General features: G+C 57.1%; 3 protein-coding genes and 1 pseudogene across 3 annotated transcripts, besides 1 other annotated feature; 2 read left to right on the forward strand and 2 right to left on the reverse strand.

The window, feature by feature from the left end:
- Positions 1-308: 308 nt before the first annotated feature.
- NCLIV_066130 (conserved hypothetical protein) lies at positions 309-8,123 on the reverse strand (the record flags this gene model as incomplete). Its single annotated transcript, XM_003886164.1, has 6 exons — positions 309-1,002; positions 1,525-2,481; positions 2,926-3,023; positions 3,581-4,780; positions 5,291-5,687; positions 6,145-8,123. The coding sequence occupies 6 exons, from the start codon at positions 8,121-8,123 to the stop codon at positions 309-311; spliced, it is 5,325 nt and encodes a 1,774-aa protein (XP_003886213.1).
- A 3,090-nt stretch (positions 8,124-11,213) lies between these two features.
- On the forward strand, positions 11,214-12,188 carry NCLIV_066140 (putative RNA polymerase; the record flags this gene model as incomplete). The annotated part of the gene is made up of 1 exon (XM_003886165.1): positions 11,214-12,188. The coding sequence occupies one exon, from the start codon at positions 11,214-11,216 to the stop codon at positions 12,186-12,188; it is 975 nt and encodes a 324-aa protein (XP_003886214.1).
- A 2,133-nt stretch (positions 12,189-14,321) lies between these two features.
- Positions 14,322-16,974, reverse strand: NCLIV_066150 (annotated as a pseudogene).
- Positions 14,322-16,974: a sequence feature.
- Positions 16,975-19,702: 2,728 nt separating this feature from the next.
- On the forward strand, positions 19,703-23,709 carry NCLIV_066160 (hypothetical protein; the record flags this gene model as incomplete). The annotated part of the gene is made up of 6 exons (XM_003886166.1): positions 19,703-20,086; positions 20,566-21,013; positions 21,484-21,545; positions 21,953-22,036; positions 22,244-22,463; positions 23,057-23,709. The coding sequence occupies 6 exons, from the start codon at positions 19,703-19,705 to the stop codon at positions 23,707-23,709; spliced, it is 1,851 nt and encodes a 616-aa protein (XP_003886215.1).
- Positions 23,710-25,088: the final 1,379 nt, after the last annotated feature.

Below are 25,088 nucleotides of genomic sequence, written 5' to 3' on the forward strand. Positions count from 1 at the left end.
GGATAACTCCTAACTTTTACTTCGTCTCACAAGAAATCACAGGTATATATTCTCCCAATACCCCGAACCTCACCATCCGTATTCGAATATATACAAGTATGTAAAAACACGTTTGCATGCATGTAGGCTTTGAGATGTAAAAATATATAAACATATAGACATTTTCGTATAGAAACACACCTATCGACGAACCACACAACGATAAACAAATGTATATATATATATATATATATATATATATGTAGGAAACGCAGGGATGAATTTGAATGCTGTAGATTGAGCTGTTGTGCATACAGTTTTTGAGCACATTAGTCGAGACATGTTGAAGCGAGGAGTTGGGCCGCTTGGTTTGCTTTGGCAATGATTTCCTGTCCGACGCCTCCGCCAGAACGCGTCGGCAGCTGAGCAACCTGCCTGAGCACTTGCAGCGTATGGCGAAGAATCACTTTCCTCCATGCGCCTGCACACTCGCACGGCTCTCTCCTGGCAAACGCGTCTTCCACCGTGCGCGCTCTCGTCTCCACCCCGGAAAAACTGCCGATATGATCGGCTGCGCCCTCGTCGATTCTGGCAGCCGGACCGCAGCCCCCTCGAGAGAGCGCGGCGTCGGCGCGTCTCGCAAACACAAATCCCCCTGGTTCGATTTTGTCGCGGTTCAAGTTCGCAAATGGGGAATCGGCATGGAGAGATGAAGCGCCGTCCGAGGAGTGCGCGTTTCGGACGGGCGTTGCGTCAGCGGGGGGACACGGCGGAGACACCTCCGCCGTGTCTCTTCTTTCAGAAGACGCAAGAGGCGCCAGATCCGGATTCGCCTCACCGGCTTGCTCGACGTCGTTCTCGCTCGGCGCAAGCGTCTCTGTCTGCCGACGGCCGAGAAACGGAGACGGTCGGTCTCTCTCCAGACGGCGCTGCGACCGGCCGCGAGCTGCGAGCAGCATGCAAGTCTCCACGCTTGCGGCCACGGCGCGGCGAGTGAGAGGGACGGGGATGTCCACGCCGCATCTGAAAAGGCAGAACACAGACAGAAAGACCCGTGGCGCGGGTCAAGTCCGTCAACACTGATTGAATTCTGTTCTAAAAGCAAACACCTCGAAAAGCGGGCACGTGGGGGCTTCCGAGAAGGAAGAAGCTGTCGCGGTTGGATAGGACAGCGACCGCGACCAGCGACGGGACACTCACAAAAAAAGGAGAGGAAAATCTCGACAGAAAGACAAACGAATGCCCATCCACCAGCACACACACACACACTATATATATATATATATATATATATATATGCGTATGGCGTATACAGCGGGTTCACGCGGATATATGTGGGAGCACAAGTATGTGCAGGTAAATATATACATCTCTGTTCCTGAGCAGAAAGGATTGTGTTTCGCTCTTACGACTAGCAACAAACACACAACGTGGTCGGGTACCAGCTACAGACTCCCGCACCGGGTGAGTTGCTGGCGCTTGTGCACCCGAGAAAGCCCTGCCAAGATGGACAGAAAACACAGCTGCCTCTGTGCCCCGCAGTACTTAGTCTGGAGATAGAGCAGTTTATGTCGAGGCTTTCGTAGAGCGGCCAGGAGCTCCTGGAGGTGCGCAGAACCTCGCGCTTTAAAAGGACACACGGCGCCTCTGGCAGCCGTCTCCGCGGCGAGGGAGTCGCGCGTCGCTCGCCGCACGGCTTCCCTTTGCCGCTCTCTGCGTTTGAGTTCCTCCCGATGCCGGCGCGTTCGCCCTCGGCCCGTTCCTTGGAGCGGCGCTACACCGCCCCGCGGACCTCTCGTCTCGCTGGCGTCTTCCAGCGCCTCGGCCGCTGCATGCGCGTCCGCGACCGCGCATGCAGTTGGTCCCCGTCGAGCGAGGAAGCTGCGCAGAGCCCTGCGGAGCCCCGGCGGCTCGCTGACGGCGTACACGACGGCTGCGAAGGTCGCCAGGGAAGTGCGCGGCGAGAGGACGCTGCGGTTTTGGAGGACCAGCAGCAGCCAGAGGGAATTGACGACTTGCAGGCACATGCACTGGGCTAGCCAAGCCGCCAGAGGGGATGAACGGAGCGGCACCGGAGCCGGAAGAGAATCCGGCATCGGCGGTGAAGGCATGCAGGCCTCTGGCACTTCTGGAGAAGAAGAGGGAAGGCCTGGACCGCGCGAGATCCGAGGAAGAGAACGCGATCGAGAGGAAGAAGAGAGCAAGGGGTTTGGGGGAAGCGTCCACGCGGCGCGGCTTCTTTCGGCAGAGGGGAGCGGCGCATGTTGAACGCAGGAACGCGGGCGGACTGAAGCGTCTGAGGTAAGGCTTGTTGCGCTCTCGATCTGAGCTGTCTCAGCAGGAGCCGGAAACCGTGAGAGGGGCTCGAGAGGACGCGCGAGCGTGTGCGCATTCGGAGATGCGAAACCTCCACGAAGCGAGACGGCAGCGGACGCATCGGAAAGAGTGTCAGCGCGAGGCCCATGGACGAAACTCGGAGAGGCAGAGGCAAGGAGCATGACGCTGACACGAAACACAAAGAGAGAACGGAAGAGAAAGACGAACAGTAGCAAAACAGAAATGATGCGCTTCGCATTGGAGTTCATGCACAGATAGATATAGGTGAATGCGTTTGCGTAGGCTCGGAAATACGTTAGAGTGTTCGAACGCGTTATCTACATTTTCATCGGGAAAGATGGCTAGAGAGAGGGACCGATGGCGTGAAGTGTGAGGGGAAGTGAATGCGGTCACGGACACACGTCTGTGCAGAAACAGGTGCATGCATTCGTCCGTACAGACGGAGAGCGAATCTATGCTCACATATATAAAACTAGCCATGTGCATACAATCGTGCACAGCCAGATGGATGTGTCTAACCCGGTGCGGACGTGCATGCAACTGTGAAGTTCGGCGCGAAGCCCGGGAAGCGCGAGCGGACAGCCAAAACGGAAGAGAATCCCCGCTTACTGCGTGAGGCGCCTGAACGTGTGCAGCGGATTTTCTTTGCACGGGCCGAAACGAACAGTGAAGAGGCGCTCTTGTCGATCCACATTCTCCCTCGAGCCCTGAAAGAACAAGGTGATGCATCGCGCCGACGCCTCAGCTTTCCTGGCCTGTCTATACACCCCAACACTTGCGTCCCACCTAGCGCTTCGATTCCTACAGCGGCTTTCTCCACGCTGACAAGGAGGCGAGCGGTCGTCGGCTAACTCGCGTTCGCGCAAGGCTGTTTCCCGCGCGCAATGCGAGTAGCCAGAGCCTGTGTATTCCTCACGGCCAAACAGAAAACCGCCGCACAGATAAACATACGCCGGCCAAGTGGAGTCGTGCATGGGCACCAACAGATGTAGACTATATTACACACATAGAGATACATACACATCTACAGTCTATCGGGACACTACTGCCATGTGCATAGATATCTACATGTGCACATCTACAACGCTGGCGTGGCGGTAATGGAGAACGGATCGAGAATGTTGATCAAGAAAAGGTAAAGGGAGATCCGAAACGCGCCCTGGAAAGAGGAAACGGAATCGGCGGAAGCTCTGCATGCACAAGGGGGTGCACGCGAACAACAGAAGGCAGGACGGTAAAACATGTTCTTCTCTCTCTAACCCACCAGATTTCGCTTTGCGTAGAGACGCAGCAGACGGTCGACTGCGTCATCTTTGCTTTGGCCTGTCTCGCGGCACTCAGGCGCGTCTGGCGTGTCTCCCTTCGGCCTCTCCTCCACCTTCCAGCGTTCTCCGCAAGGGCCCCGCAAAAGCTGCTGAGCGCGCCAGAGCCGCTCGCGCTGCTTCAACACCTCGCCAGACACCTGAGGTGTATATGTCTCATGGTGGGCTCCGCATCCGCCAGCCGATTCGTCTCCGTTCTCTGCCTGCTTTGGCGCTCCGTCCGACTGAAACGAACTCGGCGTTCTCGCCTCGCAAGCCGCCAAGGTCGGGGCCCGACACGCTGTCTCTTCTGCATCGTTCGTTAGGCCTCTACATCCTTGTTTCGCCTCTCGACCCAGGCAGTCCACGTCTCCACATGTCGGCCCTCGTGCTTCCCCGTCGTTGATTCTCCCTCGGCCTTCCTTGGCTGCGCCTTCTCGCTCCTCGCGTGCTGCGTCGCCTTTGTCTTCTCGTTTTTCCTCTCGTTGTTCTTCTCCGTCCGCGGGTTCTCCCTGTCGCTCTTCGTCTCGCTCCTCTGGTTCTTCGTCTTCTTCTCTTTCGTCGAGAGTGGCGTTCGGATCCAGCTCCCTGGCCGGGAGTCGCGTGGGGCGACCGCTCGTAGAACGTTGACTCGGCGCCTGGGCAAAGACCCGCATGAAGTGCGCATGCATCGCGCGCGCTTCCGACTGGTGGAAGTGGGCTCTCAGTTCCACTGCGGCGAGCCTGCGGGTTTGCTGGAGGACGTTATCTTTCGCTTCCTTCTCCACCAGGAGACGCGCCAGAGTGCATGTGCCAGAATCCGCAGCAAATAATTCGGCTGCCTGTGCCCGCTGATTCGCCTCCGCCGCGAGGCGCCGCACCGCGGATGGTCCGGCGAGTTCCGCTGCAGCTGGTGAGAGGCTGCCGCGCTTCGTCGCGGCATCTCCGCCGAGCTCCTGGGAAAGAGTCGCCTGTCTCTCCGCGTTCGCTCCCCCTTCGAGTGAGGAGCCGGAGGAAGCGGAAAAAGAGAGAAGACATGCGCGCAAATGCGGGTTCTCAGTCGATCCCGTTGTCGAGTTACAGGGCGTGACAGAGCGCGTCAGAGCGCGCCGCAGCGCAGCTATCTGAGTCTGACGGCTGAAGCGGTCCACGGGATGAAGACAGCGGGCGTATTGGCGCGCAACCTGGGTGGAGATACATGCATGGGGACGAAGTCAACGCAAAGCAGGGAAACCCCGAAACAGAGATGCACGGAAACAACAAAAGTGCCTATTCGTTAGGTCCCGTGTTCACGCGTGACTACGCAAATACACATATACACATCAACGCATGGAGCTATCCATATGTAGATATGCAATAGTCACAGCCTTCAGCTATATACAAGCATATAGACATCCACTTACGAATGAACTTGCACATATACGGATACACCGAGATATGTACATTAAATATATATAAATATAAATATATATATATATATATATACATATTTGTATGCATACTGATATACATGCATGTGGAGGTGCGGCAGAGACTCGCCCAAGTTCGTTCCGCGCATGCTCCCGTTGTAGAGGGAGGCGAAGAAGGAAGGCCCCGTCGAGAGCGAGAGCGAAGAGAGCAAAGAAGAGAGGAGACAGATGTCGCGAGGAGGTTTGCGTTGCTGCGGAGGCTTTCGAGCGGTCTCTTTCGCTCACCCACAGACGATAGAGCGACGTTCTGGAGAGGGCGCGATCCAGCTCCTCTTGGGCACCGGCACGAAAATCGGGGTGCGAAAAAAGAACGACCAGACCGGCCGCTCGCTGGTAGGTGAGGCACGCGTCGCGAAGACCGTCCAGAGGTGGTGCAGCGTCGAAGAACATCTGTCCGTCTAACGGGATATCTCGCCCGTTCGCCGACGCGGGGATTCCGTCCAGAAGGCGCCAGGCACTCCGCGACCGCTCCGAGGACGCGCGGAACGCAGCGAACGCCTCTGGCGCGGCCTGGAGGTTCGGTGCGTTCCGTGGGGAACCGCCCAGGGGCCTCGACGCAGCGGCAGCGACAGGCGCAAAGACACGAATGGAGTCGGAATCGGTCCCCAGACAACGCGAAAGCCTGAGACAAATTGGATTTGAAAACAAGCGACACAGTCCATACAGACCTATATACGTAGCAGAGCATAGTTAAGATGATAACGGGTGTGGAAGGAACCAATTGAACACCACGAAATAATAGAACAAAGATAATGAGGGTAATCTGGGATCCTTCTTGGCATACCGTTAAACCCAGTAGATGCATAGGTATGAACATCAACATGATACTAGCCAAGACTACAGCAAACCAGATACTTACCTATACAGGCATAAATGATTGCACATATATACATATGTAGATGCAAGCTTTCATGTGTATGTGTATTTATGTGTCTTGTGCTGTGTGCATAAACGCACATAGGAGTCCGCGGTGGGTTCGCGGTAGCGGCGAAAAGCGGAGAGCTGGAGGGGAGGTCGCCGGACCCCCCGTTCAAGGCAAAGATGCGAAAGAAAACAAGGCTGCGACTCTTGGAACTCACCATGCCTGCGTCGCGCGAATTTCGTCGGCTCTCCATTCAAGCCCTTTCGCGTTTCCAAAAAGAATATCGCTGGAAGGAAGAAGCAGAAGCGCGATACTGATGCTCCACTTGCTCACCCCCTGGGTCGAGCCTCGCCTTCCCGCTTCCCGTGACTCTCCGCTTTCGCCCCCTTCCTGATTCTCTGGACCTTTGTCTCCTATTTCTCCCCCTTCCATTCCTTGTTGGTTTCCGTCTTCGACTCTCTCTCTTTGTTCTCCTTCTTGTATTCTGTCTTCTCCTTGTATTCTCTCTTTTCCTTCTGCTATTCTCTCTTCTTTTCCTTCTTTTTGCGTTCTTGTTTCGCGCCCCGCACTGGCCTCTCCGGCACCACGAGGGGCTGCGCCGTTGCCTTGTGCATCCGGCGCCTCTTCAGCCATTCGGCGTCCACCTTGTGTCCACAGGCAAAAAAGATGAAGTGTCTCTTCCAGCTCGTCGCCGAGATTGAGTGAGAGCGCGGGGCCGGGGACGAGACGCTGGTGGCGGCATTCGCGCAGTACCCGCGAAAACCCTGAACCTTCTCCTTTCCTCAAACACTTTTGAATGCCGCGCAACGGCAGCTTCCACGCACTCGGCGGAAGGCGACTTCGCCGGATAGGAACGACGAGGACAAGGCGGCGTTGGGTGTTCACAGCCACGCCTTTCCGTTCCGGGAGGCTTCCGTTTCCTGGTGACGCGCCCGAGCTTCCACAGCCCGTCAAACACCGGTCCTCTTCGTCTGAGATGTCTGTCTCTCCCGGCTGCCTCTGCAGAAGACACGGCATGTCGCCCTCTCCTCCCTGTCTTCTCTCTCGTTCGTTCAGCTTCCCACACATCAGTTTCTCTGGTTTCTCTTCGTCCTTCTCGTCTCCCTCACGCCGACCGGCAGCCTCACGAATGCCCTCGCCTGGCCTGCGCCTGCCGTCCTCCGCGCCATGCGGATCTGCGTCGTCCTCCGCCTGTTTCGCGTCGTTCTCTTTCTTCTCCGTTTCCACCTCTCCCCGCTGGGATGCGACGAGCCCCCTGCGCTGGCGCCGCTCCCCCACGGGTTGTTGCGCGTCGAAAACTGACAACAGGCGCCGCCGCAAATCGCCGGCGGAGCACACCAAGATGTCTGAGGTTTGGCAAGACATCGACGAAGCACGTGGCCCCAGCAACACGTCGACGAAGTCTCCTTGTCGAGCGCGCCGCCTCTCTGGAGGTCCCGGAAAGCCCCCACTGTCGCCACTTCCATCGTGCATGCATGCCTTCCCTGCTGCCTCCCCCGCTGCGCTCGCGGCGCAATTGTCTCTGCCTGCCTCGCCTTCCTCTCCGCGAGCGTTCGCTTCCGGCCGAGGCGCCTCTGCGCTGTCCGCGGCAGTTCCACGTTGAGCTTGCCGCCACGCCTCCGGAAGAAGAACGCAGACGCTGCACGACTCTCGACGAGAAGGAAGAGACGCAAATGCGGAGACAAACAAACGCACCGCCTTTAGGACGGGAGAGGAAGAAAGAGGCGGCGCACAAAACCCGACAGTGTGTGAGGGAGCGCGCGTCTGGTTCGGAAGCCTCCGGGCGCCCTCTCCAGGAAGCCCCGCCAGTCGCACAGAGGGGCCAGAGCCAGGGTGACTTCCCGAATTCCCGTCGTCTTGTTCTCCGCCGTCCTTCTCTCGGAGGCGGGTGTCCGAACTTTCCCCAGAGCCGGGAGACGAAGACCTCGAGCATGAGACGCAAGGCTGTGTCTGCCGCGTTTGCGGAATCTCTGGAGGCTCCTCACACCTGCCTGCCTGTCGGCGGTCGCCTTCAGCTCCGTCGAGCGCTGCCAAAACGTCAAGAGAAAGCGGAGCAATCGTGTGCCATCCCTCGCACGCAGCAGCTGCGCTTGCCCGAAAAACACTTTCGGGATCCTCAGAAACAGGCGCGCGCGAACCCTGCGCCCTCTGTCCACGCGTCGCGTCATCTCGCCACGTTTCCTCGTCCCAACACATGCAAATGTCTCCACCGTCTCCGTCCGCTGCACTGACAGGCGACCTTTCGGACTTTCCTGCTCTCTGCGTTTCGTCCGACCTCGTCGTCCCGCTGGTTGGTTCTCCCTTCCCACGCGAGTCTGCTTCCTTCCTTCTCTCCCGCTGGCTGTCGTCTCGGCTTCTCTCGCCGGCTCTGTCTGGCCTCCGTGTGCCTCCCTCTCCCTCCCCTTCTCCCTCTCCGTTTCTCTCTTCTCGGCTGTGTGGCGTGTCGGCGTTTCCCTCCTTTCTTTCTCCGCAGGTTTGAATGTGTGCTGACCGAGCTTCTTCGCCACGCGCGCGGCGTTCGCACTGGCCAGAAAACCCGACTGAATCAGGAGAAGCAACAGTCGACGCTTCAGACGCCTCTTCTTCCTCTTTTGTCTGCTCTGTCTCCTTTTCGTCTCGCCCCTTCCAGCCCCTCTCTCCTTTCGGCCAGCCAACGCATCGCTCGCAGAAGAAAGGCGAACGGCGGGACGGCCCCCGGGACCGCGTGGCCAGAGGTGAGGAGAAGGAAGAGAGTGAAGCCCGAAAGCAAGATGCACGAGGACGGACGGACGAAGAAAAGCGCCAAGAAAAAGAATTTGCCGAGGGCGAAGGGGCGCCGGAAACGAGGCGAAGAGCAGGCGGAGATGCGAGAAAGGAATCCGGGAAAAAGAAATGCGAAAGCGACAGAACAGAGCCGCGACAAGGTGCGCGAGCTCCCCGTGGAAGAGCGAGAGACACGCGCGGGGAGAGAAATGCGATTGAAAGACGCAAAGAGGAGGGAGGCACGAAGTCGCCTCGACGCCGAGCCCCCAGGCGGCCTCCAGAGACGCAGAAAGCCTCCGTAGAAAGCGGACTGACAAGCAGCGAGAAGAGAAGAAACGCGAAAGGCCAACAATCGCACAGCGCAACCGTCATCTCCGATTTCCACACACGGCAGAGGATCCACGGTAGAAGTCAGGCGCCGATACCAACGGCAGGAAAGACTCTGAAAAGGAGGCGGGATTCTTCGGTTTCATGATGAGGCTTGAGTGGAATACGACTGAAGAACCGGTTGGTTTCGCCCGGCCCGAGAGTGGATGTAACCCTCCCGTGCAAAACAGCCAGGTGCTTGCCGGCGCCTGGACGCCGGAGACGCGAGGCAGACCCACGGATCCTCCGTCACAAAAAGTACTTATTGTGTAGCAGTCGTAGTGGAGTGGACACACTGCAGCGCGTGCGGTACGCCTCTGAAAGAGCTTCAATGACTCCGATCCCCCGTGGAGAACGCAGGCGACGAACGGCGGAAGGAGCTAGCGACGGAAGCAAAAAAGGTGGAAAGACAGAGAAAAACGAGCGGAAACGAGAGAAAGTGGAGACGATAGGGAGAAAAAAGGAAGTAGCCTTTCGTTCAGCGTCATGAGTTACGCTTCACAAGGCTGCCGCGCAATCGGGAAAGAGGAGGAGTCAGCCAGAGGAAGAGAGAGAAGTCGAGGGAGTAGAGGCGATCGGCATGCGATAGCGTCTGGACGCAAGAGGCCGTAGAACAGCCAACAAGAGGTTCGGGTTCGCACTTGAGACGCTCCGCCGCCGAGGCCGCGGGCTCTGGGGCCTCAGAAGGCTTGTTGCAGGTGAGGGGGCAAGCGGAGAGTGAAGGCTCTCTCGTCGCCTGGCACAGACTCTCCAGCGGATTTCTCGGAGCCGACGCCGAGAAAACTACAAAACAGCAGAAGAGAACAAGCAAGAAGGGCAGAGAGGTTCGTGGAGACGGGGAGGCGCGAAGCAAAGAAAAATAAGGAAAAGAGGACGGAAGACTGAACGAAACGCGAACACCGGAGAGAAGCTGGACGAAGGCGAGTCACGGGTTCACCCCGTCCGAAGAAAAAAAGCGATCGAGAGGCAACAACGGGAAAAGGCGATGGAAGGTCGGAGATACAGGAAACGGGAGAAGAAAGAGGAGAGGAGAAAAGAAGACGAGAACCAGAACAGAACGAGAGCGAAGGAGAACCGAAAACAGGGGGGCGAAGAGCAGCCATGAGAGAAGAGAGAAGACGAAGGAGCAGAAGAGGAAGGAAGGAGAAGACGGAGAAGAAAAGAGAAGAAGACGGAAGGAGAAGAAGGAAAAGAAAAGAGAAGGATAACAAGAAGGAGAAGAAAAAAGAGAGACTCAGCCGATGGCTTACATGTCTGTGTTAGCCGCTGTGGAGCCTCGAGTGTGTGCCACGGAACAGAGACAAGACAGCTGAGTGTCGGCTCCGCAGCTGGGAGCTGCCGCATATGCATCGGATATAGATTTACAAACAGAATTTGCAAAAAAAAAGTAATGTTCCTCTTGACACGCCTGTCAGCAATTCGATTGGCGAGAAGGAAGCGTGCCCGCGGGGAAGGTACGCACGACAGTGTGAGTCGCTTGGCCTTGAAAACGCCGTAGGAAAGCGGAGACGCGACACAGAGGTAAGAAGGCCGACTCTTTGCGCATGCAGTTCGCCAAGAAACGCGGAAGCGCTTTCAAAGGCGATTTCACCTGACAGTTCCCTCGTTCCTGAGAACTCTCATTCGTGTTCTTCCTCACCTTCTCTCTTTGAATTCGGGTCTCCCTTCTCTGTCCCCACCTTGTTCCCTTCCGGTTTCCCATCCTTTTTTGCGGCAAGCCCCGCTGCGGCTTCTCATAGTGACACTGGCGCGTAGTCAAACGCGAAGAACTTTTTACCCCCCCTTTTTTTCGTCAACTCGCCGTTCTTCCCTCGTCTCTCCTCCACCTTTCCCTCCTTCTCTCTCGCACAGGCTTCTCGCGTCCTCCCCTCAACCGTGCGTTCGAAAAAGCAAGTTGCCGCAAACTTCCTCCTCACTGCTTCTCTCCGTCGCTCTCCTCTCTCCGTCGCTCTCCTCTCTCCGTCGCTCCCCTCTCTCCGTCGCTCCCCTCTCTCCGTCGCTCCCCTCTCTCCGTCGCTCCCCTCTCTCCGTCGCTCCCCTCTCTCCGTCGCTCTCGCCCCTCCGTCTCTCTCCCCCCTCCGTCTCTCTCCTCTTCTCTCCTCTTCTCTCCTCTTCTCTCTCCGCTCTGTTCTTTTCTCTTCTCTCTCTGTTCGCTTTCTCTTCGCTCTCTCTTCCAGCATGCCTCGCTCTCGCTCTCCTCTCTCCTCAGACGCGCTGCTCCTGGCGCAGGCTGCCTCGTCGCTGGTCGTGCCTCTGGGCTCGGACGTGGCCTTCGCGTCTCCCGCGGCCGCGTCTGGGCCGCCTGCGTGCCAGCGGCTGCTGCATCAATCGCCGCAGTCTCTCGACGACTCGGTGGAGTACTTTGCCTTACTCCACCGTTTGGGAGACGATGCCCAGACTCTCCCGGGCCCTCCAAAGTTCGTCTACCAGAGCGCGGGCTTTCGGCCGACCTGCGACGCAAGCGCAGACAAAGGCGCGACAGACCGACGTCTGGGAGGGATGGGCGGCGTCTCTTGCTCCTCGGGGATCTCCTATGACTGGTTGCTGGCATTGGGGTGCCTGAACTGCGGTCGAACCGTCACCGTCGCGGACGACCTTCTGCCGACTCTCGAAGACCTCGACGCGTCTGCCTCTCTGACGTGTCGGGGATGCGGCCACCGCATTGTTCCGCTCCATGGCGCAAACGAGTCAGACGCGCTCGTCGACTGCATGCATGCGGGTCGCCACAGGCGCAAGGCCCCAACGCAAACGGAGACGCAGAGGGATGAGACGAAGAGGGAGGAGACGAAGGAGAAAAGCTCTGGCCAGGAGGCAAGAGACCGGGAGGAGGCGCCTGCATGCACGGCTCTCGGCGAAGACGGCATTTATCTCTTCGGCCAGAGAAAACAGCATCGGCTGGGCGACTTCTCCAAGCGATGGTGGAAGCAAAGATTCCTCGGCGAACGGTTCGGCGAGCGGCTGCTGGAGCAGCAACTCCGCCTCGTCCAGGCCTTCTCTGGGGCGAAGAAGGGCGTGATTTGCAAGGAAACCTGCGAAGCCTGCGGCCACGGCGAAGCCTTCTTCTCGACCTTCCAGGCGCGAAGCGCAGATGAAGGCATGACGGTCATGTACGAGTGCGTCAAGTGCGGCCACCGCCGAGTCTTCAACAACTGAGCTCGCCAGCGAGAGAGGCGCGACGTGCACAAATCCACCCTCTTCTCTCGTGACACAGACGCGCCCCTCTGGCACGCACAGCCCAGAGCCACAGCCTACTGATGCACATCCATCCACAGATACAGATTTCAATCGAGGAACGTCACAATATATATATATATATATATGTATATGCAGGTGTACCAATGTGTACAATATATATATATATATATATATAGTATATATGTAAGCCGCTGGGAGGGACGGTTTGTTCGAATCTGGGAGAGCTTTCAAATGAAGGAGCGGCGCTTGGTGCGTAGTCGGCGGGGTGGAAGAATGCGCGCTTTTTGGGTGAACACGTTTTGAGTCTGCGCACGCGGTGCGTCGCACTCGCCCCTCTGCAATACTCCGCTTGGTGAACGCTGTTAGAGTACCGACGTGCGTCGCCACGCCCAGAAGCAACGCTTTACGTCGATATATATTTAATACGTATGCATGTAACGGTATATATGTATAGGTCTACAATTGGTTTATGGCTGTGCTTTGCGCACATGCATATATATCCTTTTTGCGCCTCTGGAGTGAACGGCGCGTTATTCTTTTGGCGATACGTGCTGTTTGAGGTACGGCGAAAGGGAGTGGAACGTGTGTATTCCGTCCGAAGAAGAAAGCAGGCACATGGGGTTGCCTGTCGCCTCTTTCGTGGCGTTTCCAGTACAGTCCCTTGCAATACGGTGGCGGCCTCTCCGTGGTCCCTCTCCCTAGGCGTGTTCATGCCTTGCCTTCCGAGGTATTCTGTCGCTTTCGTCTCTGTCTCCCCGTCTGCTCGCTTTCGTGTTGGCCGTTTCCTCTGGATAGTCTTGGGACCATCACCTTTCCGACCGCCTCGCCGTGGCGCCTCTTTCTTCTTTCCTCTCGCGTTCAGCCGTTGTTTCGTCTGCGCCTTCTGTCGAGCTTGCCGTCAAACTCCTATGTTCATCCTGTCATCTTCTAGCACGTGTCTCTCGACATTTGCCTTTTTCGTCGCGGGTTCGCTCTCTCGCCGGCCTTCTTATCTGTGGAATTCTACCAGGGTTTTCTGTTTCTTGGTGCATCCCAGGGGAACGGAACGGCGCATTCACAAAAAGCGTTTCTTGATTTGGCTGTCTCCGTCGCTCGCCGCAACTCGATGGCCACGAGCAACTGCGTAAGACGCTGCCGAAGGCTGTCTCAACGCTAGACTGGCACCGGCAGGCATTTGGACACTGCCTCGGGACTTTCGCAGTGCACGCGCTTAGCGCTTCTGTTGTGGTTTCGTCAGACGGCTGCAGCCATCCCCAGGACCCGCCGTGGGACTCAGAAATCGCATGTGACCCGCAAGCATCAGAGACGACCAATCGGCGCGTCTGAGAACTTGCACGCGGGGCTCGTGCATGCAGGGCAAAGGGAAAGGCGCTTGGCGTCGCGATTTAAAGGAAAAGATGGGGCATGCAAGCGGAGATCCGCAGACAGGCAACGCTGCAGCCGCACGAACGGATGGTCCACCGCGGTCGGACGGCACACTCCACGCACGCCTTCCACAGACAGAGAGGAGAGAGAGACAGAAGTGCGCAGAGATTGAAAGAAAACGGCGCGATCGGGAGAGAGGGAGGGGTAGAGGAGAGATAGAGGACGCAAGAGAAAAAGATAGAGACACAACGAGGAGAGATAGAGCGAAAGACGATAGTGGAGAGGCAGCGGCGAGAGATGGAGAGGAACGGTAGTGAGAGAAGTAAAGAGCGACAGATGTACACAGAAAGAGAGATGGAGGCAATGCAAAGATTGGCACAACCAGCGAGGGCTACCGAGCGACACAGGGGCATTTTTGGGTTTGATCATCGTGGTAGACAGCGTTGTCACCTTGACGGCGTCGTAGTCGCCCACGTCCACACCTGAGAGTACATGCGTCTGCCGACGCGACACCAGCCTAGTCCAGCGCACGACAACACGCTGAAAACGATGTCAGCGCGTCCCGTGAGTGGATGGAGCCAGAACCATGTTCTTCATTGAGCTCCGACCAGCTGAACTCAAACCTCCGCGGTTGGAGGTTTTTTTTCGATGCAGTGTGTAGACCGCAAGAAGCCCACGAAAAAGCGAGGAAAAACACGGAAACGAAGGCGGAAACGCGCGAAGAGCTCAGAATTGCCCGGAGGAAATCTTTGCGAATCGCTTTTTCCGAAGCTTCAGCTGTTGCCGGCGCTCAAGCATCTGCTGGCGGAGATGGCGAGCAGTTCGCCAGTTATCGACGCGCCCTGCGCAGCGGCCAAAAAAGGAACGAGACACACGCGCCATCACATCGTCATCGCGAGGTACACCTAAAGGAGTTTCAGATCTCCGTTCTCATGCTCGACCGCTTCTTCAAGGCTCTATCTGTCCTTGAATCTCGCCATCTGACGCCATCCAGCCCCCTGTCGTCCCTCCCGTCATCTTTCTCTCCTCTCCCGATCTCGCGTTCTATCTGTCGCCTCTCCCTCTACCTCCCCTTGTGGACGCATACCTCTCCCTGCATGCTTCTCTGCCTCTACGCCTCTCTGCCGCTCTCTCATTCTCGCCATATCGCTCTAACGTCGTTTAACTCTCTCCTTATCTAGCTATTTAAATATCTATTCCTATCTATCTATCTACCTACCTCTTCCTCTCTATCTATCAATCTATCTACCTATCTATACATCAATTCCTATCTATCTATCTATCCATCTATCTATCTACTCCTATCTATCTCTCTATCTACCTATCTATTCCTATCTATCTATCTAGCTATCTATCTATCTATCTATCTATTCCTATCTCTCTATCTATCCATCTATCTATTCCTATCTCTCTATCTAGCTACCTATCTATTCCTATCTATCTATCTATCTATCTATCTATATATATATATATATATAGATGTATCTATATATATATATATATACATGCCCTCCTGTGTGCCTGCATTTCTCTGTCGACAATATGAATATGGCAAGACTCAATCTACTTGTTCTCACCAGTTGCCTCAAGGGTTTTTCGGAAATTTTCAGCTGCGCGCATTGCGCGCTTGAGGCCGTAGGTTGCGCGGAACCACCGAATGCGATGCTGGCCGTCTTCTCTCCACTGGACGGCAAAAACGTTCAACCTGAAAAGGGAAAAAGAGTGGAAGACTATTCCGGGAACCGTGAAGGCCGGAAGGCGTGAAACTGCGCATGTGCGCTCACACATCTACATTCTGTGTGCCGCTGCGCACCGTGTAGTTTGGAAAGTGTTTGGCAGATTACATTTAGCATGCGGCGTGTTTTGCTTGCCTGGGGTAGTAGTCGACGCCCGTGATGGGGGAGAGTCGAATGAACCGGTCGTCCAGTTGAATGTTGTACTTTCGGCGTCGCCAAAAGCGGTATTTGTGCGTGACGTTCCACGGGAAGTCCGAGCCGAGACTCACGCCGTCTCGCAGGCTATCGACGCGCTGAGAAAAGGTTCGCCAAGCGCCACAGACAGGCGAGCAGATGCAAACGGAGAAACAAAGGAGCGAGGCGACCTTAGCAGCCAGGCACACGGTGCGGCATGACAGGAACAGAGAGGCTCCGATGCCCGATATTGGCGAGAGAGGAGACAAAAAATAACAAACACACTCCCCGAAGAACCAAAGAGCAGGCAACGGTCAAGGAAAGAGCGAGAGGCGCTCTTCTTTGTCTTCAAAAGGAGGAGCGATTCATAGGTTAAGCATTTGAGTGACGCCTCGAGAGGCGATTGTCGAGGGGATACATGCAGCCTGCTGGGGCCTTTGCGGTCTCCACAAGAAAAACATGCAGGCTGCTCCGTGGGTTTGCCGGTGGCGTGTTTTCCCACGACCGCGGGATCAGGGTGGCGCATGCACCAGCTTGGCGTTCCTTGTGGAACACGTCATCGAGGGGAACATACCATATCCCGGTAAAACTCCTTCGGAATGAACTGCTGCAGGGGCTTGAGCACGGCGATCGTGTTCGCAGGAAGGCGGCAAGTGCTCTGGAGCTGTCGGAGACAGCCGAGGACACGCAGAGAAGGCGTGAGGAAACGATGAAGACAGCGCGCGCCGCAGGCACAGGCATATGCGGCGGGAGGACTCTCGTCCTGGCGGTTTCTTTTGCCTGTGAAAGGCGCCTTTTTGCACTTGTGCGAAACGGCGTTTTGTCGTACCATTTGTCACATTTCACGCAGAATGCCCGCAAAGAATGAGCACCAAAAGTGGGGTGAGACAGGACCGGGGAACGCCAAACTTGAAAGAGACCGAACGCGCGCAAATGGACAATCCTCTTGCAAGGAAGCATGGTTTTAAACACGGTCGTGACTGGGCGCAGCCACGGGACACTAGGGAGGAGAGAAGGAAAACGCAGCGGAATCGAGAAGGGAAGACGAAAAAGAACAGCTGGGAAGAACAAACGCGTTTTACGAAAAACGAAGAAAGACACATGCTGAGAAGAGAGGGCAGGGACGAAACTATTGCCACGCCAAACAACACACACAATATGAGTACATATCACGTTCACTTCGTTTTAAACCTACATATATTTACATAGACACTTATATCTACACAGCTATGTATGTATATATATATATATATATATATATATATATATAGGAATGCCTCTATGCGCAAATGTAGATCTGCGTATATGTCGGCACCACCATATACGCGCCTATATATATCTATGTACATCACTACTGCATGGATAGATGTGCACAGAGGCATATGCGTGTGTGGACGCGTGCCTGGTACATAGGGGTGGAAGACCTCTCTGCTCTTCGGCTTGTACGGGTTTGCTGAAAAGGCACGCATTTGGAGGAGGCTCCAAGAGCGCGTGGGGGGGTCAGCGCAGCTCTGGGAGGAGGGCGGAGTCGCGACGATTCGCCCGCGACTTGTTCTCGGTTCGTGGGGCTGTGGCCGGAGGGCCTCTGGGAGGCGAGGCGCGTCGCCTCGTGCCGAGCAAGTCTCGGCCGGGTGACAGCCGCGGAGCAGAGAGGGACACGAAGAAGCGAGCGACAGGGGCGACGGAGATAGGCATCGAGAAGACATCGAGGCCGCTACGAAAGGCGAATCCAGCGACGAGAGGGGAGGAAAGGAGGGAAAAGCGGCGGAGAAAGGGAGAGACGACGGAAGCCAAGACGAGCAAGGAGGAGAACAGAAAGACAAAGACGACGAGAGAGTCGCGAAAGCTGAAGAAGTGCGGGAAGAGTGAGAGGAGGACGGAGCACGGGAAAACGTAGTGGAGAGGCGGACAACAACAGGGGAGTTCAGAGAAGGTAAGAAACATCCGCAAGTGAGCAACGAAAAGACAGAAGGGCGACGCCCTGGGGGGGGAATGCAAGATTGGTTTACCGCGCTTGAAACTGTCGAGAAGGTACACTTGGACTCAACACGTGGAGCCGTGGCCGCAGAGGCGAGGAGCCCACGAGGGCGGAGAGGCGCCGAACGGACGAAAGACGCCATGAGGAATGAAGGAAAAGCGGAAGGAAAGAAGAGAGTCAAGCAGAGTGAAGAGGAGAGAGGAAAAGGAAGCCGAGTGAAGAGAAGGAGAGAGGAAAAGGAAGCAGAGTGAAGAGAAGGAGAGAGGAAAAGGAAGCAGAGTGAAGAGAAGGAGAGAGGAAAAGGAAGCACAGTGAAGAAAAGGAGAGAGGAAAAGGAAGCACAGTGAAGAAAAGGAGAGAGGAAAAGGAAGCAGCGAGGAGAAGCCGAGAAACAGCGCCGGAGCCACGCCAGTCCTTACATACTGTACACGGTGGAAAGACAGTTCCCCTGGCGCCAAAGCGTCTGTGCAGGACCGAAGAGAGGGGGCTTCACCCCAAAAAAAGTTTTAAGAGAGAGTGAGCAATGTGGAAACTCCTCCAGAAGTACGGCGCTCGCCGGTTGCGCCGGGAGGCCAAAACGCCGGAGGTGGAGCGAAGCCAACCGGCGGCGAACTGGTCCAGAAAAAGCGATTTGCTGACGGCAACAAATACGAGAGCGCGAAGAGGGAAGGCGAGGCGTTCTCGTTCACCGCTGTTTCCTTCCAAGGAATGTGTGCGCATGCATCCGTTCTTTTCGCGGTGCTCTATCTGGACCCCCGGTGTGCATGCCGCGAAGACCCCCGCGGGGGTTTTCTGGTGTCATCTTGAGTGGCTTCGTTCCTTTCAATGTCCTCTTTGGCTCTGGACTGCAAAGGCGCGCCAGTTTTCTCGTGTTTCTGTCGCGCCCCCACTCCACAGGAGCGCGTCTGAGAGGTCTGGAATCGCGGAACCGAATGTAGACATGTGCCGAGACAAGAGAAAGCCCCGCGTTGGCTGCCAGCCGCTTGCCTCTTTTCTCGCGCGATTTGGCGCAAGCGGGGACTTTCCTCCGGCTTCTCGTCCCTGTCCGTGTCCCCTCTGGGAGTCTCGAGTTTGGTTGCGCGTCACCTGTGTCATTTGTGTCGTCAAACGACCGAGCTCGGCGTGGCAGCTCCGCGGACGAAAACGGGAGAACTCGCAACAACACCGGGGACGCACCGGAAGACGCACGCAGGTGGAGAGCGACTGTGAGGATCCCGAAAAGAGACACAGACAGACCTACAAGACACGTGAAGGCTCTGTCAGGGAAGGTCGAGTCCAGTCCGCCCGCCAGGAGCGCGCGACTCAGAAGGGAGCCAGAGAACCTGTAGCGACACAGTGAGAAGGCTGAGGAGAGGTGACAGGAGTCCTGTGCAACGGAAGAGGGAAGGGACGACGACACAGCTGATCACCTCTCTCGACTGCTCGGCTGTCGCCTGCTGCCACGATGGCGGCGCGAGGTGGTTTCTCTCCACAGACGTTCACTCTCTCTTCACTTGTCCCCGCGCAAGCGTTTGTGCGGTGCGACGGTCGTCCAGCTGTCTCCTGTTTTGTGGAGGGGTCGGGCGTTACGCGCGCGTGTCGCTGGTATCACCAGACTGCGTCTCGCGTCGCGTCCTCTCTGTCTGATAGGCAGCGCGTTTTCTCGCAATCTCGTCGTTTTTGTTCGTCGGCCTCACGCGCTTCCCTGCGGTGCTCTTCCTCCGCTTTGCGCACGCGCACACTCAGCCGGTCTCAACCTTCTCGAGAAGCGTTTCTTGCATGCGGCTCCAGCCTCGCCTCCGCACCGCCGACTGCCAGACGCAATCTTCCGTCTTTGCGGGCTCATTCCTGTTCTCCTGAGACGCAGCCGCAGCCGTCCTCGGCGTGCTCCTCTCCCTCGTCTCCGTCCTCGGCGCGCTCCTCTCCCTCGTCTCCGTCCTCGGCGCGCTCCTCTCCCTCGTCTCCGTCCTCGGTGCGCTCCTCTCCCTCGTCTCCGTCCTCGGTGCGCTCCTCTCCCTCGTCTCCGTCCTCGGCGCGCTCCTCTCCCTCGTCTCCGTCCTCGGCGCGCTCCTCTCCCTCGTCTCCGACCTCGGCGCGCTCCTCTCCCTCGTCTCCGTCCTCGGCGCGCTCCTCTCCCTCGTCTCCGTCCTCGGCGCGTTCTCCTCCGGAGGCTGGATGTCGCTCGCTGCCTCCTGCCGCCTTGCGACCTTATCACACGTTTGCTTCTCTTCCCTTGTTGCATGCGCCGAGTTCGGCCCCGCCTCTTTGGCGATCGCCTTGGCATTTCGTCTCAGAGACCAGCAGCAAACAGGCCTCTCGCAGACCGCTCGTGCCGTCGCGCTGTGCTGTTGCCTGCGCTGGCCCTCGCAGCGTCCCCGTTGGCGAGGCATGGTGTCCATACAGCGCGGCAGCCACCCTCTTGCTGCCTTTCGCTGCACAGACGCACCTCCGCCCACATCGGACGAACGCCCGGAGCTTTGCCTCAGCTTCGCGCGCAAGAAACGCTTGGGGGGAAGAAAGTGTCAGAGATGAAGGGCGGGATGAGAGCGAATCGACACCGGACCGCGTTCGTCCGACACCCAGGCCCCGCATCCCCACGCTCTGCCTCGGGGTGTCAGTACACCGTGACGTCGTTGGCTATGCACTTATTCAAGTGAGAAGGAAAGCGAATCCCCGAGAGACACACCGTTCACGCCTCCGCTCGTGTTTGTGCACGCGCCAACGATTCTTACGTCTTCTCGTTTCCTCCACCGGACCGGATTTCCGGTAATGCCAAACATGCTGAAATGCATAGAGAACAGGCCTTCTTCGTCCTTCGCTGCTTCGGAGGATCCAGTATATATATATATATATATATATCCAGAGGGCGCCGGCATGTGTCGCGAGTGGGCGTCCATTTGATATTCGTTTTCTCCTGTCGGCTGGATAAATGTACATTTGTGTATATAAATGTATACACATGTTTGGTGTTTCGCAGTTTCGAACTCTCTATACAATTGTATAAATATGTATACAGGCGAAAGCAGCCTTCTCTTTTGTGAGCCGTGGGGCTCGGCCGTTACGTTGTCACGATTTGTCCCTCTCGATTCCGTTTGTCTCGCAGCCAAAGGCCTCCTGGTTTCCTCTCAAGGTTGGCTTCATCGACCTTGCAGGTGGAGCGCATACTCTGCCGGATCAGGCGGCGGAAGTCGCGGGAGTTCTTTTGGCGCTTCGCGATCAGCAGCACCGCCTCCTTTCACAGCGAGAGGAGCCGGAAGAGACACCGGGTTGGCAGACTTCTCGGCGAGACAGTTGCCGCGCGCCGGAGGAAGAAGGTGTGCCGTCTGTACAGTTGCAGGGGCGCTCTGTCGGCAAGCTCGAAGAGCGACAGAAGCGATGCTTTTGGATTGTCGGCCTCGAGGCGGCGCTGCGGGTGCCCCAGAGCTTCCGGGAGGCGACTCGAGCGGCATCGCTGCAACAGCTGAAAGGAGCAGTTTCCGCCGAGCTGCTCAAGATCTTCTCTGTGTCCAATGTCATCCACGTGGAGCCCAAACAGGCCCGGACAACTCTCGGTACGTCGGGGCGTGCCCCGCCGGCGTGGCTGCTTGTGAACTGTCTCTTCGTAGACCCAGAACGAGCGGAGGCAAGTACTTCCCCCCCCGTACCCACAGTGTTTTTTGTCGCGGTGAAACGCTCTCCGCCGTCCAACAGGGCGCCTCCACGTGAAATAGGAAATTCGTGTTTACGTCATCCCTGTCACCTACTCCGATTGCGCTATTTCCATATACATGTATATATCAGCGGTTTCAACAGGTGCGCGTGGCCGTTGAAGCGTGAGAGCGAATCGCCGAGCTCGACCGTGGGATTCATTTACATGTGCACGAATTTGAAAAGGCGTCAAGAGATTGTTCAGCAATGAACAAGCTCTTGACGTGCGCTCGCAATGTGAACACGTGTACGTGTACGAGACGGCCAAGGGGCCTGTAGCTTTTTCTTTCGCTGAACATGCACTTTTTCGCTGTGTGGATGTCGCGGCGTGCAGCCCGGGTCGCGGGCGTTCCTCTCGGATCGAGGCAGGAAACGCTTCAGTGGCTGTCAGAGCAGGTAACGATTTGTGTCGGAGGCGCCGGGTAGCAGCCTCGGTTTGTGCCGCTGCGTTGGCGGCACCGGGTGCACTGTCTCTCGAGGCTTCCCGAATTCGTTCCCCGGGGACCAGTGGGGGCATCAGTCTGTTCTGGCGGTCTGTTTCCGCCGGGGCGGCCCCGCCGACGTGCCGCAGAGCGCGTCACGTGGATTCCGCGACTGCGCACACACCACTCGGTACAGAATATCAAACCTAACACGAATTAACTGAGTTACGATACTGAAGCCGATCTGCTGCCTAAAAAAGCCGTGTGCTGCGTGCGCATGCCCCGTGTCGGGGTGGGCACGCAGGAGCCTGTCGATTCGGAGGCAGACTGTTTTGCCTTCCGTCCGTGTGACTGTTCCTTTCTCGCCGCCTTCGGCTGCAGGTGCCCTCGTTTCCAAGCCGCCTTCGCCGTGAAGAGGCTGCGCTGACGATGGCCGACGCGTGGCTCGTCGCCGTGCATGCTCAGGTAATTTGTTCGACGAGTTCGGCACTGTGCGGGAGGCGAGGGAAGCGGTGCGTCTGAGTCGCGCAGCAAGTGACGGCGGTACACGTCGGGTTTTCCTCTCACCGCCTCGTTTTTCGGAAGGGGACGCGAACGTCGCTAGCACTCCTCAATACAAGTTGCACTTACGAGTCTGGATTCGCTTGTCTGGTTTCTCTGTTGGTGTCTCAGCGAACGGTGGAGGCGATGCGCCTGCGAGAACGGCTCCGCGGTTTCCTTGCAGCTGAGTCAGGCAGGCACTTGTTCAAAGCCTGTGGAGCCGCGCACGCGCCGAGCCTGCCTGCTCCTCTTCCTCCCCACCTTGTGAAGCTCGTGGACACGCTTCGCGTGCCGTCAGGCCGCGTGGAGGCCCTCCGACAGGCTGTTGCTGAGGCAGCCGACGTGCGCACGCGTGAGGAAATGAATGAGATGGAAACGCCTCTCAGTCAGTGAAGCAGCGCAGCGGAACTGCGGACGGGCGGACCGCCGCTCGGTGCGAGGGCGTTGTGTAAGGAGAGCTGCTCTTTGCGAGGCACAGAGACACTGGACCTCAACACACAGACCGAAAACAATTTTCGTTTGCCGGTGGCTTCCGCTTCGCGGGTCCTTCCGACACACAGGCGCAACGAAGGCAACTGTGTTCTGCGAAGGGGGAGCGCCAAGGCGGCGCCTCGCGCCTGTTGATAGGGTGATGCGCGCGTGTCGTTCCTGTCTCGCTGCCGGAGCCGTGTCTGCCGGATCCGTTGCGGTCGCGCTTCCTCCCGCCTGTCACACACCTCTCTAGCGCCGCCACTGACGGCGGTGAACCGGAATGTACAGCGTGCATGAGGCGCGTCGCTGCCTTTTCGCAGTGGGGTGTAAAGCGACGAAGCCGAGCAGCCTCCACCGTTTGCCGCATCCACAAGTTCCCTTGTGGAGTCCGAGCGTGCGACAACCCTAGGTGCCCTAGGTGAGGAGTGTTCACGTTTTGCGTGCGTTCGATGCAACTGTTTTCGGGTCCTTTAGGTCGCGAGCTGCTTCAGGTGCTTAAAAGCCGACAAGAGAGCGAACTCACGCAAGCGATCGCGCGCCATCTAGATGTTGTGTACCAATCCGCCCGCGGACTGTTTGTTGCGCCTGGCCAGTCAGCGTTTCCTCATAACGGAAAGGAAGGATGTGCTGTCGCACAGAGTTTCTGGGAGGCGAGAGGCTCGAGAACGGCGGATGCAGAGACCGCCGCCGCGTCTGCTCACCCACACCGCGACGGCGGGGAAGCTACCGGCGGACAGGCGTCACTTTCTGCAGATCCCGTCGCCGTCCAGAAGGTTCGCCAGAGGGCTCGACGGGAACCTAGGGACGTTCGAGGCGTGGAGAGGGCAGGCGGGGCCTTGCCACACGCGCGGAGAAACGGGAGCACAGTGTCGCAGGAGGAGGCTGGAGACAACGAGCGGGTAGGATGGAACGTGGCGGAGCCGGATCTTCGGCGAGAGGAACCTGGCAGCCCGGCGAGCCTTGGCAGAGGAAGAAGCGAGAGAGAAGCCACTGTCGCAATGGTAGCTTCCCGAGTTGCTGCTGCGAATGCAGAGCTGCAGGCATCCCGAAGAAACGAACGAATCCACGACGCGGGAGGCAAGAGCCTGTGTCCGAGTCACCATAGACAAGGACCTCCTACTGGGTAGTCCCAGACCGCAGGAGGGGTTGTGAAAGGCGGAAGGGCGTGAGGCGCAAGTCGTGAGAAGAATTCATGGATCCAGTCCGACCCATCTGGGTTTGCCGCCGCGCGCCAGGCAGCACCGAAACTAAAAGGGTGAATCGCTCGTGTTGGGGGCCCCAGAAAATTCAGAGGCGCTGACTGAGTGGGACACAGTGTCAAACTCATTCCAACGCGAAACGAGTCAGATGTACAGGATCCCCACTCCTGCGAACAAAAGGAGATCGTGCCACTCACATTACAGATTTACAGATACGGCCGTCTCCTGGATGTGTGGTACTGTTGGCTCCGAGCCACGGACATTATTCGGACCTTAGTAACGCCAAGCATTCCGGCTGAAGGTGTGGCACGGGTACAGCTCTGTATGCAGTCCATTTCTCGCGTGAACTGTGTTTTTTGAGGAAGCTTCGCTGCTGAAACGGCACGTCGCATGTGAGCAAGATCGCCGGGCAGGGTACAGACACCACACTGCGCCATATGTCCATTGTGAAGAAAAGAATATGCATTGGTCAACGAGCGCGTCGACACGCGCTTTCATCCATGCCACACCGAGTTGGAGCTGCAGCTGTTGAAAGGCCTCCGCAGTCTCCTTTCATTTTCTCTAATGGCGTGGATCTTGCGGAAAGGGTCCCCTGTGGATGGACACTGTCAGTGACTACGCAGGTATCCTGCCTTTCGGGCACTATTACGCACTCTCCAGCTTCTATGTCCGTCCCGGCAATGCGAGGCCACTCGATTTTACTCCTAAAGCAACTATGATTCTCTTGGTACTGCTCTGGTTGCTGAGTCATCGATTGATCACGGAGGTCCCGGACCCCAAAAACGAGTTCCAGTAGTGATGACAGACCGATAACTGTTTGTACAAAATCTAAGTTCGTTTACGAGTTCTTCGCAGTGGATACCCCGGGTAGTTTTGGACGACTGACAGGCGCATTCTAGCCATGGCCGGCTCCGTCCTGACAGAGGATAAGCCCTGGATAGTTCCGCGTACAATGTCGATTCTCAATTTCGGCACGGGCCTCTTGTTTCTATTAGGCCACGATCTGCCGGTACCACCTGCTGCGGCACACAACTACCACTGCAGGATATGTACGGTGACTCACACGAAAGATGTCAGAAGGGGGTAGAGCGGCCGCATCAGCAACCTCAAAACTGCTGTCCACAGTGATTTGTGGATGGCTGCCGAATAGCAAGTCCGTGGAAAGCCTGTTACGGAAGAGAAGTCCCGCTGCCCTGCGCCCTCCTTTCCACGTCCGCTGTAGCGATATCTCGTCTAAGGCAGGCGCAGATTGTCCCTGAGAGGCACCGTCCTCTAGCCCGACGACTACACCGGACATGGCGATATCA

This window comes from Neospora caninum, chromosome XII (genome assembly GCF_000208865.1).
Source record: "Neospora caninum Liverpool complete genome, chromosome XII".
Lineage (NCBI taxonomy): Eukaryota > Apicomplexa > Conoidasida > Eucoccidiorida > Sarcocystidae > Neospora > Neospora caninum.